Source organism: Triticum aestivum, chromosome 1A, assembly GCF_018294505.1.
Source record: "Triticum aestivum cultivar Chinese Spring chromosome 1A, IWGSC CS RefSeq v2.1, whole genome shotgun sequence".
Taxonomy (NCBI): Eukaryota; Viridiplantae; Streptophyta; class Magnoliopsida; order Poales; family Poaceae; genus Triticum; species Triticum aestivum.
In genome coordinates, this window is record NC_057794.1 from 488662625 (window position 1) to 488679463 (window position 16839).

Here is a 16839-nt window from a genome sequence, read left to right on the forward strand (position 1 = left end):
CACGTCATCATCCATCAGAACTATTTTGTAGGACATGCATACGCCAATTTAATTGTTCCATCTCCAATAGTCCAACATACATGCATACCCTTTGTTTACATATAATTACTTTCAAAAGTAATAGCTTTCAATTTAGGTCATTTCATTCATATAGAATGTGTTCAAAATTAATCTTTAAGCTCCCGCAGCAACGCGCGGGGAAATCACCTAGTTTTTATTATGTTTGGGGCGCTTTGCACTTCCGGTGAATCTTTATAATAGATTTGATATTTTTACAAAAAATATATATTAGTAACTTTGACCTAGAAAAATCTCAGAACTTTATTTTTTTGGGACGGAGGGAGTATTTTTTTTTTACTTTTCAGGAGTGTTTTGCTACTAATAAGAAATTTTAGATCACTCTACGTCCGAACGCTTTTTCCACAAAAAAAAGTTGGGCGCGGCGCTTTTGGCGAATGGTACCTACCAGCACTCACGTCGCACAGTCACGTCTGGCTGTGCAGCGCAGGGCAGACTCGCGTGGACGGCACGCCACGGCCACAGGTGCCCGTGCCACGCTCTCATCTCAGGTCCAAACAAAAGGAAGAAGAGACACGCCGAGCGGCAGGCTAGGCTCGTCCGGCCTTGCCGCGCATGCAGTGCAACGGCTAAAATTGGCGCGACCCCTCTCCGCAACACGCGCCACAGTTCTCCTCGCTTTCTCCTCCCCTCCCCCCCTCGTCTCCCACCTTCCAAATTTACTACGCCCACCAGCGGCCTCGCATTGGGCTTGGGCGGTGGTGCCATCACCGGTGCAGCGCGCAATGGCGTCGTCGTCGGAGGGGTACGTGGACGTGCCGCTCGGCGGCGAGCATCATCAGCAGCCGCCGCCGCAGCCGCACCCGTACTCGGCGCCCACCATGCGGAAGCAGCCGTCGCGGCTGACGTCCGGGATGAAGCGGCTGGCGTCGAGGGTCACCTCCTTCCGCGTGCCCGACATGGGCCTCAAGCGCACCCACTCCAGCGCGCAGCCGGCGCTCAAGGGCCTCCGCTTCCTCGACAAGGCCGCCGCCGGCAAGGACGGCTGGAAGTCCGTCGAGAAGCGCTTCGACGAGATGAGCGCCGACGGCCGCCTCCACCAGGAGAACTTCGCCAAGTGCATCGGTACGTCCGTTTCCCCGATCAACCGGCCGTCCTTTCTTGTTGCCTTCCCGCTCCCGCAATCTCGATGCTCTCTGAATCTCTGATACCTGCTAGCTTGACGGTCCGGCAAAGCATGTCAGAATTCAGCAGTGCTCTGCTCTCTTTTCCAAAACATGTCAGATTCATTTTCAGGTTGGCCAGCAAAGCATTAGCCAGCCACATTGGTTGATCTGGAACGCAATCGTTTATTTATCAGAGGATAATTAGCAATGTATCATCTTGAAACTGAATCTGTCTACATCTGTCTACGTTGGCCAGCAAAGCATTAACCAGCCACATTGTTTCATCTCTGAATATCTAAGCCCAGAACGGCTCTGCTTCTCACAGGCATGGCGGACTCCAAGGAATTCGCAAGCGAGGTGTTCGTGGCGATGGCGAGGAGAAGGAAGATCGACCCAGAACAAGGACTCACCAAGGAGCAGCTCCAGGAGTGCTGGGAAGAGATGTCTGACAACAACTTCGATGCACGGCTGCGCATATTCTTTGACATGTAATAAAGGTCTACCTTACCTTCTCTTCGGTGGCGATACCTCACTGCCGGCGTCTTGATGAGATTGTTTTGCAACCAGGTGCGACAAGAACGGCGACGGAAAGCTCACAGAAGATGAGGTCAAGGAGGTCGGTAGCACGCCGTCTCCGGACCTGCCTGCCCTTCTCCACAAAGCCAGCCTCTATGAAATTTCAGGGTTTTCATTCCATGTGCAGATCATTGTGCTGAGCGCGGGGGCGAACAAGCTTGCCAAGCTGAAGAAACATGCTGCGACCTACGCCTCGCTCATCATGGAGGAGCTGGACCCTGATGCCCGCGGCTACATTGAGGTGCCAAGAAATGAAAACTTATCTTCTTCTGATGCAGCACCAGCATGCTTACATATATGCTCATCTTCTGTCCTGATGCAGATTTGGCAGCTGGAGAAGCTACTCCGTAAGATGGTGATGGAAGAGGGGTCACAGGATCAGATGGACCAGGCGTCAACCAGCCTCGCCAAGACAATGGTTCCGTCCAGTCACCGGAGCCCAATGCAGAAACAGATTCACGAGACCGTCGACTTCATCCACGAGAACTGGAAGAGGATATGGTTCCTGGCGCTGTGGGGGGTCGCCAACATTGCCCTCTTCATATTCAAGTTCATACAGTACAGGAATCGGGCCGTCTTCGAGGTGATGGGGTACTGTGTCTGCATCGCCAAGGGTGCCGCTGAGACGACCAAGCTGAACATGGCCCTCATACTCCTCCCGGTGTGCCGAAACACGCTAACAGCACTCCGGTCGACTGCACTCAGCGCCGTCATACCATTTGACGACAACATAAACTTCCACAAGGTACATAGCCCTTGTGCCATTTCCATTCCAGGACAATACAAGGAACATCTTACCGGCATCTGCATCATGCAATGCACAGTACGCCCCCCTTTAACGATCGCAATGTATCCAGGTTATCGCGGTTGGAATTGCAATTGGAGCGGGTATGCATACGGTTGTTCACCTGACCTGCGACTTCCCAAGGCTGGTCTCCTGCCCAAGTGACAAGTTCCAGGAGAAGCTGGGGCCCTTCTTCAACTATGTTCAACCAACATGGGGAACTCTGTTCGCGAGCACTCCAGGGTGGACTGGTATCCTCCTGGTCCTCATAATGTCATTCTCCTTTACACTGGCGACAACCTCCTTCAGGAGGAGCGTCGTGAAGCTGCCATCGCCACTGCACCACCTGGCTGGCTTCAATTCCTTCTGGTATGCCCACCACCTGCTGGTGTTTGCATATATCCTTCTGGTGATGCACTCCTACTACTTATTCCTCACCAAGCCGTGGTACAAGAAAACGGTATTGCTCTTGCTCTCAATTATGTTTGGCAAGAGTAGTTATGAATGTGCATAAATTGAAATTGTAACTTTGGATGTGCTTCTACAGGGATGGATGTACATAGCAGTTCCTGTTATCTTCTATGCCAGCGAGAGAGCCACCAGAAGAGTTCGTGAGAAGAATTATGGAGTGACTGTCATCAAGGTAAGCTATAGATTCTACAAGTATACAACATACAAGTTTCCTCAGTATACATTTTAAAGTGCAAGTATCACAAGAGAACTGGTAATATTATGCATGGTTCTATGTGTCATGCAGGCAGCAATTTACCCAGGAAATGTTCTCTCTCTTTACATGAAGAAGCCATCAAGTTTCAAATACAAAAGTGGGATGTACCTCTTTGTAAAATGCCCAGACGTCTCGCCTTTTGAATGGTACCATCCCATCATCCATATTTTCCAAGTTACGAGTTTTCCAAGGCTTTGGCTTCAAAATTTTCTTCAATGTTTGCAGGCATCCCTTCTCCATCACCTCTGCACCTGGGGACGACTACTTGAGTGTACATATCCGCACATTAGGTGACTGGACAACAGAACTAAGGAACCTATTTGGGAAGGTCAGTAGAAAAAGTGAGGAGGGAGCATAGAAGAAGTACAACTTGTGAGGAGCTTACACTCTATATATTTTACTTAACTGATGAAAAAGTATAATAATTCATGCAGGCCTGTGAAGAAGAAGTAAATTCCAAGAAGGCTACACTATCAAGACTTGAGACCACAGTCATAGCAGAAGGCGCGGACGAGAATACTAGGTGATTATACCTTAAGCTTTCTTAAGGAATTGCTTGAGGATATGTATATAGGCGATATTGCACTAACTTTAGTGACTTGGCTTTCTTTATTTAGATTTCCCAAGATCTTTGTTGATGGCCCTTTCGGTGCACCAGCTCAAAATTACAAGAAATACGACATCCTTTTCCTTATTGGCCTTGGAATTGGTGCAACTCCTTTCATCAGCATACTGAAGGATCTCCTGCACAACATAAAGTCTAATAATGTAACTCAGTCACTAAAAGTTATTTCTCATACATGAGTGCAGATGCACAAAAGCCTAAAATGAATTTGATTCAACAGGAGCAGCAAAGCATGAATGACGAGGAGGCAGGCAGCAGCTTCAAGAGCAACGGGCCAAGCCGAGCTTACTTCTATTGGGTTACCAGGGAACAAGGCTCCTTTGAATGGTTCAAAGGTGTCATGAATGAAGTTGCTGAATGTGATAGCGATGTACTGCTCAACCGAAACTGTTTCAGTAAACAGCAACGTCCCACATAGTTCAGTTTTGTAAAAGAAAAATAACTTAATCTCTTGCTGTACAGAATGCAATAGAGATGCACAACTACCTAACCAGTGTGTACGAGGAAGGAGATGCGAGGTCAGCTCTGATTGCCATGGTTCAATCGCTCCAACACGCAAAAAATGGTGTGGATATCGTCTCCGGCAGCAAGGTTTTTTTCTCCCTCCCTTCTCCCTCCCTTTGTTAACTGCAATAAGATTCAGATACACCATGGTTGCTTCCTTTCCTGACCGCTGTTTCACAGATCCGGACACATTTTGCAAGGCCAAACTGGAGAAAGGTGTACTCTGATTTGGCAAATACCCACAAGAATGCTCGTATAGGCGAGTCACATTTGTTTTTATTTTTTTGTGTGCACCTGATCAAAATTTAAGTGTCGAATCCTACTTAACATTACAAAGATTATATACTAAGATGGTGCTGCATAAATCTTCTGCAGGTGTTTTCTATTGTGGATCTCCGACGCTTACAAAAACACTCAGGGAACTTGCAATAGAATTCAGCCACACGACAACAACACGGTTCCATTTCCACAAGGAGAACTTCTAACTTGTGAGGTCAGCGCAACAAAAAATTCGGTAGCATCGGGTAGCAGTTCTAGCTCTGCAGGTGCCAGAGGGAGCTGGGGCATATATTAGTGTACAAACTACATGGAGTGAAAAGCATGTAGCGTTAGTTATAGCTGCTGCCACACATAGATAGGGGGAGGAAAGCCATGTATTTATATTTTCATTCGTCAGTGAGATTGCTTCTTAGAATAATTCAGACCTTGAACAGGTGATTGGCTCGGTTCAAAATTGATAGGATCAAGTTTGGATTGGCTGAAAATTAAAGTGAGCCATTTACTCATTTTGTTGTAACAAAGATTACCCTCCGAATCGGATTCGTTAGCTTGATAAAAAGATTGTGTTGTAAACCAAGTAGGAGCATTTCAAGTCAATCTGCCCATTTCTTTTCAATTGTGAACGATGCTCCATTTCTTGGCTGGATATTTGGGAATAATCCCCTTTCCACGGATATAGCTAGCACCTTGCATTGCACGCAAGCACATACTACTACATACAGACGAAGAGGAATCCCTGGTTGCCGTCGGTCAATTCCGGGCGCCCAGAGGCGCGAGCCCTATCGTCGAGCAGCCGCAATGGAGCGGGGAGGGCAGCATCCAGGATGGGTAGTAAGAAGAGAAGAAGTACAGCCCAAGCATCCGTAGGGGGTAGGAAAGGGAGGAGGGTTCGGTGGCTGACCTTTGTTGCGGCAGAGGCACCGGCGGCGGCGGCGGTGGCGGCGTGAAGCGACCGTGATCTGACGAGAAAGCCGGGAAGCGCCGGCCACCGTTAGGGGCCTTTTGCTTCGTATAGCAGGGACACTAGCTGTTTGATAAAATGCCAATGTGGACAGGCCAGTGAACCAGTGATGCAACAACACTCGCGCAAGCAATTTTTGTATGCATTTGCAGTTGTAAGACATAGTTTGAGCCAAATACATGTGAAAATGTGGATTTTTGGGTTTGGGTCCTAGGACGCCTGTTCATAAGGTCTGGATCCGTAGTTTGAGCCAACCAGTTCCGGAACAAATTCGATATACTACTAGGCACCTAGGCGGAGGTAGACTGAAAGCTATACGAATCAGACGCCAAACCAAAAGGGTAAACAGGCAGGAAAGAAAAGGATGTTGAATTATTTTCTCTTGGTCACCGAAACAACATTTTTACATTCCTACCAATTATATGTTTAGCTAGATTTTAATTGATGAGGATTACCCCGGTGCATAAAACCACATGAGAATCTTGATTTCAATCGACACTTTGGTCTTTCAAATGTGTTGTCTGCAAAAGATGGAGTATGTGTTTATGAGATCCACGTACATGAATTTGACTATGAAAACATCTCTACTCCTAATGGACGAATTGGTTGAATAGTCCCCCCCACTTTCAACCGGTTTATTCTCAACCGGTTTTTCTTCGTCCCACCTCCCATCAGCCCCTCCCACCGGTTTTTCTCTTTTCTCGTCTGACGGGCAATACCCAACGTATTTATGGTAATCAATCATAATTAATCCACGTATAGTAATAAATCAATTCAGGTATGGTAAGGTCATAACTCAGGAAATTTTGAATATGGTAATTATATGGTAATAAATTTAAATTACCCCAAAGGCTATCAATCCAGGTATGGTAAGGCCATAACTCGGGAAATGTCGAATATGATAATAAATTTAAATTACCACCAGGTATGGTAAGGCTATCCACGTATAGTAATAAATCATATAGTAATAAATCATAATTAATCCACGTATAGTAATAAATCAATCCAGGTATGGTAAGGTCATAACTCAGAAAATTTTGAATATGGTAATTATATGGTAATAAATTTAAATTACCCCAAAGGCTATCAATCCAGGTATGGTAAGGCCATAACTCGGGAAATATCGAATATGGTAATAAATTTAAATTACCACCAGGTATGGTAAGGCTATCCACGTATAGTAATAAATCATATAGTAATAAATCATAATTAATCCACGTATAGTAATAAATCAATCCAGGTATGGTAAGGTCATAACTCAGGAAATTTTGAATATGATAATTATATGGTAATAAATTTAAATTACCCCAAAGGCTATCAATCCAGGTATGGTAAGGCCATAACTCGGGAAATATCGAATATGGTAATAAATTTAAATTACCACCAGATATGGTAAGGCTATCCACGTATAGTAATAAATCATATAGTAATAAATCATAATTAATCCACGTATAGTAATAAATCAATCCAGGTATGGTAAGGTCATAACTCAGAAAATTTTGAATATGGTAATTATATGGTAATAAATTTAAATTACCCCAAAGGCTATCAATCCAGGCCGTATGGTAAGGCCATAACTCGGGAAATATCGAATATAGTAATAAATCAGCGATCCGATAAATCAGTGATCGAGTAATTAAACCGTGCAGTAATTAGTACTCCCTCCGTATATGGAAGGAACCGCCGGAGTATTCCATAGATTAGCCACAGGATTTTGGCAATCTCGCTGTGGCATCTCGGATTTCGAAAATCACGCGCCCGCAGACGCCGCCGTGCCCCCCCCCCCCTGCAACCACCGCCGGAGTTGGAGGAGAACGCGATCGCAATCACGACGTGTATATATATACAAGGACGTACTACGTGCACAAGGGCCTGCAAGCAAACCCCAGTGCTCCGGATCTCCATGCATTTCTTCCAGGTCGTCATGGCGTGGATGTTCCCGTGCGCCGTGTGGGCGGCGATGGCGCCGGCCGTGGCGACGGCAGCGACCACGGACGGCGCTTCGAGCGTTGAGCAGGGCAGCTCCTCGTCGCCGGCGTTCGGCCCTGGTGACGCTAAGGTGGCCTCCGACCCAGGCTCCTCCCCGGCGTCGAGGTCGTCCACCTCCTCCTTCTTGCTCGGCGCCCGAAGCAGCTCGTCGAACAGCGCGCGCTCACTGGTGAGGGAGGGCGGTGACACGACCGCACGGAAGGGCCACGCGCTAAGGCGGTGCCTGCGCAGGTTCGCCAGAAATCTGCAGCGCGCCGGTGCTGCGGACGAGCGGCCAGACGAGCGCGGGAGACGGAAGGGCCGAGCGACAAAGCCGGACGGGAGGGTCGCCGCCGGCGAGGACGGCACCGCCCAGGCGAGGGAGGAGGCCGTCGCGAGCGCGATCGCCTACTGCAAGGAGTCGAGCCGGCAGCGCTGCAGGCCGCCGTTGGCTCCCTCGCCCAGCTTGGACGGCTGGCTCCTCGTTCGTCCGGAGGAGGAGATCGGCACCAGCGCCACGAGCGCCGTCTCGCCCTGCGAATGCGAGGCGCAGGGCACCTCGAGCGCCGCCGCCCCCCACCACGGCCACGCGGCCTGCGACGGTACGTGTTGTCAACCGATCCGTCGGTCGATCTGCTCTGCTGCACCCGTGCACGTCTAAACCGTCGTTGATCTCCTTCGTGCAGCAGAATGCGGCGGCGGCAGGCCGTCGACGGTGGAAACTCGGCGAGGTCCAGCCGGGGAGATGGAAAAGGGTGACGCTGTCGACGGGCTTGACGGGGACGTCCTTAGGATAACGAGTTACTTCGCCGCCAAATATGTGCGCGCGGTGCGCCATTGAAGAATAGCTCGGGGTCCGTCTCACATGAGGCGAAGCAAACAGTTTTTCGTAATCTAGAGGACCTTGTCTTACGTACCTTCGATCTTGTATGATCTGTCCATATCAGTGTGCGAGTAGTAGTAATATGATTGTAGTAAGATCTGTCCATATCAATTGTCGATCTTATTCTTATATGATATGATGGCTTGCAGCGTTCCTAAGATCTAACGAGAATCTCCTGGAGTTAACGACACAATCGTTCGATTGTTTCTGAATCAGACTGCAATTTTGAAGCTTAATTGGCAAAGGAGTTAAGATATAGACAATCCTATTTATTCGAACTAGCTTTGCTGAATCGAAAGAAAAGAGACAACTTGGATTCAATCAAAAGAAATTAGAAGATTTTAGTACTGGCATGTATTCACCTCAATCAAAAGAAACTAGGTCACCACTATATGCTCTGTTTGTACTCTACACATGAGGAATATATTCACCTTTAACTTCTTTTTTTGCGGAAATAAGACTTTCATTCATCAACCACGGTCATTACACTCCAGATTTTACATAGAGCGTGAATTCCATCCGGTGCATGCCCATGCACGTTGAATTATCAAATGAGTATAAAGTTGGTCTTTTTTTTAACTACTACACTCCAGATTCTCGAGCATGGAGATAGGCGAGTTGTAGACCAAGAGCTGGTACAGATATAGGCGAGTTGTAGACAAGAGCTGGTGGGCAGCAAGAAACGCATGCACACCAAAGAACAAATCTGAGTCACATGCCTACTTCTATTGGTTTCTACAAAGAGCGGCTAGCTTAGATCTTAGACCAGTCGGTCACTGTCGAGGTCGCCAAGGTGATCTTACAGCACCGCCGTGGGGATTTCTCATATGATTTTATGTAGGCAAGCCGCAAGCGGTGGTGGTGATTGGCTGGGTGGTGTCGCTGCCTTGGGAAGAGACGAAGTGATGGTAAAAGTAAGCAGGATCCGATGATTCTTCCGTGGGGATAGCCAAAGTCAAGATGTCGACTACAGACTCGTCGCAGACTTGCAGTGAACCTGGATGCGGCGAGCCTGATTTGTGGATCGATGGCGGGTCTTGACTTTGTTAGGCTGGGATTGGATGGTTGCGGAGGGTGGTGTGCTTGGTTGGGTTCCCATGGAATAATGTGGCCTCCTCGTGGATCTGGTCATGCCCATCCTAGAGAACATTGTGTCCCTAGCTCCCTCGAGGAGCAAGGACAGTGCAAGCGGCAGCAGGGGGTAGGGGTAAATGTGGGGAGGGATGTCGGCTGCTGCTCGAGGTCATCATGATGAAACCCTTGACGTCCCATCTTTATCAATGGAAGTGGAAGAGCACGCAGTCGAGATTGGATAGGAGTTTGAGTTCTTTTTGGCACCGATCGGTTCCCCACTTTAGAGATGTATTTTTTTTGCGTGCGAGCAAACAGTGGGTTGATTCTAAAGGGGATAGGCACTTTTCAACAGAAGTGCATGACGGACCAAAAATATGACCTCATTTTATTCGTTTGATAGATATCGTATTATTCGTTGTTGTTCGTTCGGTGAAATTTCCTAATATTTGATTGTTGTGTTTCTAATTAGAGCACCCCATAATCACCCAATATGAGGGGATGATAAATGAAAGATACTGATTATAAATTTTGAAGAGCCCGTGGCAACGCACGGGCGTTATACTAGTCATTAATAGTGAACCTCCAGTGAAATACTCACTTTGTACCATAATATATGACGTTTTGGCAGTTCAATGGTAAATTTATGCTAAGTTGATAGACATCTATCTATGCACTAAATGTACCACACCCATTTATCAACAACCCAAGCCTGTCGGAACTAAATGTTCAATGACTTGCCCCAAGAACCAATGCAGCATTAACATCTTTCCTCTACACACTAATATACAGACTCGGGGAGTGAAGAGCTAATGGGGTATCCCAACAAGATATCTAGTATCTCTATAAAATCACGGAGAGTGGAGATTCAAATCCGTCATACACATAAATATCTCTTAAAGCTCACACTCAACAGACAAAGTGGCCTAAACTACCCTATTTGTACCGCATCCTTCTTAGGAAGCAACAAATAATACCGAAGTTAAGACAGAACAACAAAAAATATCAATGTGTGAGTCCTCAAACATTGGCAATATATCTCCTTGGATGACCCCCGACAATGGCCCCGACACCTATTTTTCCAAAAACTTGTCAATACAGTGTTTTCTTCGGGAGAGAGTTGGGGTGTATCGTAGGTAATGCCCTCATCCATTGTTATTGTTACAAAATGGGACAATAGAGAACCAAAAATTTCCTTATAATAATTGATGATGTAAGCTTATAGACATTGGTCCTCTCAACATGCTCTAATTGGAAGATTTTTTCCGATGCTTGCCACTCACAATCAAATGGAAAAATCTTGTATTGTTATCCCCTTCCTAAGCGCGTCTAACCTTAGCAGGTTGGGCGCATTTGATCTCCTCCTCGCGCATTACCTCCCGCTTGACATAATATGATGCCGCACTTACAGGGAATGATTCTGCTTTAATGTCGGAAGCTTCAACGAAAGCAATCAATTGATCCTTTTCTTTCTTATAAACACCACTCAAACTCTTAGCGTAGCCCTGAAATAATTTTCTCAGATGTCGGATCTTAAATTTCCACTTCAACCTTGGTGTCCTTCCTGCCCGGATCATGCATGACAACTCAAATGACAAAGCGGTCTTGTTCCCCACATCAACGGCCTCATCGAAATCCAAGAGGGGGGAGGGGGAGGAGGAGGAAGTTTCTGGCCAGAAATACTCCTCTAAAGTGCCCACATGGGTACCAGAGGAAACTTGTCAAGATATGATCCAACTTCTCGTACGTTGGTGTTTACAGACCTTTAGCCGAATTATACCATCGACCCGAAAGAGCTATCTCAAATCTAGGTTTTCAATAACAGCATCGAACGTAAAGGGTCATCTAGCGTCAAAGTTATCATTCCTTCCGTGTCCTGTCTCTAAATTATACTCTCTTTGTTCCTTTATCTAAGGTGTATTATTTCTGGCATGATGACCAAGGCACATAAATATTAATAATTTAGGACGAAATTACTCTTGTCTAATTCGTTGATTAGCAGCAAGTAAATCATTTAGGCTAGGAAAGGAAGAGATACACACAATCGGGAGAGGGATACATTCCCTTTTTTCTCTAGAAGTAGACACATGCAATCGGGGGAGGTATACTTTTCTTTTCCTAGAGGGTCAAAAACGGAATTACGAGAAATTAGAAAAAATGCATCTTACATTGTGGAATTTTATCAAAAAACAAACACACCTTACATAAAGGAACGGAGGGAGTATTAAAGTCTCCAACACCAATACGGGTAAAGATTCATAGCCACAAATCACAACTCAACCCAACTAGGAAAGCAGGTTTAAGATCTGATTGGGCAGCCCCATATACTGCCACCAAAACCAAAATAAAGCCATCAACTCTCGAATACACATGAATTTTGACAGCAAAATCACCCACCTGCATTTTTCAAACCTCAATTGTTGCTTTATTAACAACCATCAAAATATCACCGGATCTCTTTTGTTTCATTCTCTTGCAGTTAATACCATGATTGAAGATGAAGAGATCAAAAAAATTTCTCGCAAAAATAAAATAAAAAATACCAGTCCATGAATTATGTCTACTAATAATAAGTTTTTTTGTTGCTTGCCCTTTTTTCTTCTAATTTTGTTTCATTCTCTATGAATCAATAGTAGTTGTTATTCCCAAATCCCTTCCCTTTTTTATGTGTGCTAATCACTTGAGTTGACTATCTTTCGAGTAGGCTCACCAATTGGCGTAGCAGGGACACCACGTTAAGAAATTTAATAGTTCATTCACCAAAAAGAAAAAAAAACATGTTAGTTCTTGGTCGCAAACGAAGGCTGGTAAAAAAATTAAATGAAATATTTGAAAATTCAGATAACTTACATATAGACAACCCCATTATAGAGTATATATGGAGTCACTCATTGTACATCTAATCAGTTTACATGCATACGAGAGTGAAGGAACACTGTATATCGTCATACAGATACAATTAAGCACAAGTACTCGAGGGAGGAAAAAATATAATTAAGCGCACAATGTACGTATAGAATTTGAAATTAATCGAGTCGAGATCGACAACAGAAGCTCAATCCTGAGTAAAGGGATGGGTCGGTCATAACGTGTAGTTGACGTCGATGAAGCTGAGGATCTGGTGGACGGCGCCAACGATCTCCTCGGCCGTGAATCTTGGCTCGCTCGTGATCTAACATCAGAAGCAGCAATTCAATCCCGCGGTCGATAATCTGATCTGCATTCAGTTGGTACACAAAATGAATGCTCGTGCGTACCTTGACGTTGAAGGAGTAGAGGACGGTCTGCTCGATGGTGGTGATGTTGGTGTGGAGGATGGACATGTGCATCTCCTCCAGCACGGCGATGGTCTTGATCAGCTGCTCCGGCCGGCGGCGAGACAGGACCTTGATCACCGCGTCCTCGCCCAGCACGCGCACCTCGATGTCCGCCAGGCTCGACTTGTTCTCGGCCACCTCCTCCCGGAGCCCGCCGCCGCACGCGTCGAGGTCGATCATCACCTTGGCTCCGGCGGCACCGTCACCGTTCCCCGCCCCGGGGAACGAGAGGCTCGGGGAGACGTAGAACGGCGCAGCCTCGTGCCCTTGCGGCGGCGGCTCGTGGATGGATGTCGCCGGCACCACCGGGGCGGACGCGTCAGCGACCGGCCGTGGCGTGTCGCCGTACAGGCGCCGCCGCTTCTGTGACTCGAGGCACTGGATTAGCTGCTCTAGCTCACGTATGAACTCTATGGCTCCGCCTATGATGGATGCTTGATCTCCCTGCACGGCATCGTGCCATATGTTACCAAAGTTATAGGGGGTCATGTATTGTATGGTGTATGGATTAGGTTTTTTAGGGGAATATTGTATGGATTAGGTGTACTGGACCTACTGGTATATCAGGCACTTCGTTAGCTTCTTTAGAAATTACACAAATAAACTCTAAGGCAGACTGATAACATTGAAAAAAAAGCATCTAACTAGCTAAGTTTGTTTTTTGCGGGTAACTAGCTATGAAATTTTAAAGGGAGTGCCTATGTCTCCGTCGCCTAAAAATTAACAAATTCATTGTGGGATTTTACAAAATTTATTCAACTCTCGAAAAATGTTCATCGTGCTACGAAAACTTGTTCATTCAGTAAAAAGGGTAGTCATAATTTTCAGAGCTAGGGGAAGATAAAAACTTGCATGAATCTCATCATCAAGATCGACAGTCCTCGGTGTTGACTGAAAATTAGCAAATCCAAATTTTAAATCCATGCTTTGGAAGACAAAATAGTACTCTCGGCTTGGGAGAATATTATGTGCTCCCATGCTCCAAGGCCACGTGGGCCATTGGATACGAGATCCATTGATCATGGTCGGAGGCTTTGTAAATTTGCAAAAAACCGCCTCGAGAGTCCCATATTTGTGTGCATGTTCTAGGAGTCTCACTATGACCAGTAGATCTGAGATCCAACGGCCCACATGGCGCTGGAGCATGGGAGTATGTCTCAACACATGATATTCAGGGCTATCCAATTCTACTCTGCTGCGTCTGCCACCCTTTGTTTTGATAACAAAAGAAAACCTTGAGCATGTAAACCCCAAGTTAACCCTAACATCGTCAAAGTAATTGAGGTTGGCTTCAAAGTAGAGGAAGGAAGAAAAAAAACACGACGACCGATGCAAACCGCACTGACATATCTTAAGCGAGATTTTTTTTGTAACCTTGAAATTCCTGTCCAGATTTGAACTAGTTCCAAACCAAATTTAAATTAAACCAAATTTCTTTAAAATCAGTGCAATTTGATAGATCGAAACCCGAAAGAACTTCATTTTTTATAGATATTTCCGCGAGGTCTGGAATTTTTATGTTACCAAAAGTTCAATCCCTCGTGACTCATGTGATGTCTCATATAGCACCATCGACTTAGACATAAGAAAATCTTAGGCTTAATTGGAACTACCATAAGTTTAAGTTTGGGTTCTTATAATTTTTGTGGAGTACTATTCTTTTCATATGAAAATCAAATTGTTCGTTGAAATGTCACTGCAAGCGATGAACTATATGTTGCAATGGTAGCGAGTAAGATGTGCAAACATATACCCTTTGGACGTAGGATCCTGGCATGAGGGACCTGAGGACCCTGAGGTAATCGTTCATCTGTCGCCGCCGGTTGCGCTCGACGGCGATGTGCGTCATCCGCTGGCTCTCCACCTCCTCGCTGGTCTTCGTCGACCTGGGCCGCTTCCGTCGCCCGCTCTTGGCCTGCTCCCCGCCAGCCTTCTGGCCTACCCTGCCGCCACCGTCGGACTGCTGCACCAGCGTGGTGCTCTCGGAGACGCCGCCGCCGTGATCGTGCGGGCCTCCTGATCCGTCCGCCGTCTTGCTGCCCTCGTGCTCCGCCGCGTGGTGGATACCTGTGCCTCCGCGGGGATCAGGGTCGTCCGAGCCGGAGAGCTGGGACTGGAACCTGAAGAAGTAGCTGTCCTCCTCGTCGTCGTCACGGGCGTCGTCGTGGTCGGCGGACGGCTGGTTGAGCGCGAGCCTGGGGCCGAAGTCGGCGAACTGTAGCACGTCGGAGAAGCTGAGCTTGTCCAAGGACACCTGGCCGTGCGGCCCTCCCGGAGGCAGCGGCGTCGTCTGGCCCAGCATGTAGTCCACCATCTCGGCTGCCGCGCCGCCACCGATCGGCTCCTCCGGCGCCGCCCCGCCGTCCAGTTGAGCGAAGGTGTCCAGCTGGTGGCTGCTTCCCTGCTCAGAGCGACCACGCATGGTGACCAACAAACACATCCGAAACTGATCGGCCATGCATGGCCAGGCGGTGCGTGATCGATGCATGCATGTACCTGTTTTTCCATGATCGCGACGACGTAGCTTTGATAACCTCACGGCGAGCGCATGCATGCAGCTGGCTCCCGATCTGCGATCACACGCCGGCCTTCATGCGTGCATGCACGGCCGGTGTGCTGTGCGTCCGCCGGAAGAAGAGCCTGCAGTGAACAAGTTGAGGAGGAAGAAGATATCGAGTGGGTTGAAATTTGTGGGCGTTTGTGCACTGCTCTAGAGAGGAGCCTCTCGGACGCATTAATTGAAAAGGGTGGCGGATGAATTCACCGCGCCACCTCCGGAGGATGGAACGGGAGGCTCCGGCCGGCCGGTGAGTTATTTTTCTCACATGCGCCACGCTCCCTGCCTTTGCTTTCTCCACTTCTCCTCTACTTTTTGTGCTCTTTTTCTTGGGTCGACATGTGACGATGCATGGCAGGCCCAGCCCACGGGGCTCAAGAGATCTCTCACTGTTTTATTTTCTTTTGGGTGGTGGCAATGGCAGAACTAGCCAAGGATCTTCAGGGAGCAAGACACAAAAACATGATTGTCTGAGGCCCGAGGGGCAAAATCTTTTTTGAACTTCTTCTAAAATAAAAACCTCGGTCGTCAGGATACGACACGTCGCCAGCATCACAGACTGCTGCAGGGATGAACCAGTCGTTTTGGGCCTATCTCGGTCGGCAAGGCCTGAGTGGCATTCTGGCCGTAAACAAATTGTCCAATAGGGGTACTAGTTTGGAACAAAGCTTTTTGTTTTGAGGGACTGGCTAGAATTATGAGAATCGCCAAGTTTCCGCGATTCTAGATTGCACCGCGATTCTGGGTTGATTTTAGGCGGTTCCTGGGACATAGATGACTTCTTTTATGATTTTGATTCTTTGGACCATGATTCTTCAGAATCGCATTAAAAGAACTGGTCTTTGGTCATAGCTCGCCCACTGTGGGGTCGGGATGTAAGTCACTTACATCCTGACTGTAGCGAGCAACTTTTAGCAGAATATTTCCACATATTTGGTTACCCCTTCTTTCCTTTTCCCTCAATCAAATAAGTGGCATCCTTGGGAAAAGTGTTTATCCTTGTCTTGTGGTGGATAGCCACAAAACCAGATGCCCTCTTACATCCTGACTGTGGGGTTAGTAGAATGTAACTTGTCTAAGGTCATCTTCAACGCGGACCCTCAAACCGTCCGCATACATTTAGACCGTGTGGTCTTTTTGCCATCCGACGCGGTCCCGCCTCCGTTTGCTGGCCGGTCTGGACGTCTTTTTTCTCGTAAACCAGAAGCAAACACCAGAGGGGAGGGGGAGGGGATTCGCGGGGTGTCTAGACCGCTGCCACACCAGCTTTCGACAACCCTGGCATACCCAAAACCATCTTCCTCGCCCGCCCTTTCCCGCCCGAGGCCAGTTGCCCGCATTCATGCCGCTCTAAAGCGGCTGCTCCACATTGATGTCGGCCCAGAGCGGATGTGACCTCTCAC

General features: G+C 47.3%; 2 protein-coding genes and 1 long non-coding RNA gene across 3 annotated transcripts; 1 reads left to right on the plus strand and 2 right to left on the minus strand.

Moving 5' to 3' along the window:
* The first annotated feature begins 624 nt into the window (after positions 1–624).
* LOC123059516 (putative respiratory burst oxidase homolog protein H) lies at positions 625–5276 on the plus strand. Its single transcript, XM_044482069.1, has 15 exons — positions 625–1143; positions 1510–1672; positions 1752–1800; positions 1888–2001; positions 2083–2505; positions 2618–3004; positions 3092–3187; positions 3302–3417; positions 3497–3599; positions 3706–3794; positions 3889–4039; positions 4117–4266; positions 4359–4487; positions 4581–4659; positions 4776–5276. Exons 1-15 carry the CDS (start codon positions 804–806, stop codon positions 4883–4885), a joined length of 2499 nt encoding a protein of 832 aa, XP_044338004.1. The 5' UTR covers positions 625–803; the 3' UTR covers positions 4886–5276.
* On the minus strand, positions 3044–5769 carry LOC123059527 (uncharacterized). Its single transcript, XR_006427469.1, has 3 exons — positions 5581–5769; positions 3805–4015; positions 3044–3587 (listed from the first exon to the last, which is right to left on the minus strand). It is a non-coding gene; the product is annotated as an uncharacterized lncRNA (long non-coding RNA).
* Positions 5770–12370: 6601 nt separating this feature from the next.
* Positions 12371–15627, minus strand: LOC123059534 (transcription factor FAMA). Its single transcript, XM_044482080.1, has 4 exons — positions 15376–15627; positions 14633–15280; positions 12820–13323; positions 12371–12734 (listed from the first exon to the last, which is right to left on the minus strand). The coding sequence occupies exons 1-4, from the start codon at positions 15385–15387 to the stop codon at positions 12645–12647; spliced, it is 1254 nt and encodes a 417-aa protein (XP_044338015.1). The 5' UTR covers positions 15388–15627; the 3' UTR covers positions 12371–12644.
* Positions 15628–16839: the final 1212 nt, after the last annotated feature.

What these genes read in the sequence shown, in the direction of transcription:
- LOC123059534 (XM_044482080.1), bottom strand. An exon ending in CAGGATCCTACGTCCAAAGG is followed by an intron (nt 13,324 to 14,632) that starts GTATATGTTTGC and finishes GATGCCGTGCAG; the next exon opens with GGAGATCAAGCATCCATCAT. An exon ending in TCTACTCCTTCAACGTCAAG is followed by an intron (nt 12,735 to 12,819) that starts GTACGCACGAGC and finishes TTCTGATGTTAG; the next exon opens with ATCACGAGCGAGCCAAGATT.
- LOC123059516 (XM_044482069.1), top strand. Translation starts at nt 804, where the DNA reads ATGGCGTCGTCGTCGGAGGGGTACGTGGACGTGCCGCTCGGCGGCGAG. An exon ending in ACAACATAAACTTCCACAAG is followed by an intron (nt 2,506 to 2,617) that starts GTACATAGCCCT and finishes CAATGTATCCAG; the next exon opens with GTTATCGCGGTTGGAATTGC. An exon ending in GGCGCGGACGAGAATACTAG is followed by an intron (nt 3,795 to 3,888) that starts GTGATTATACCT and finishes TTCTTTATTTAG; the next exon opens with ATTTCCCAAGATCTTTGTTG.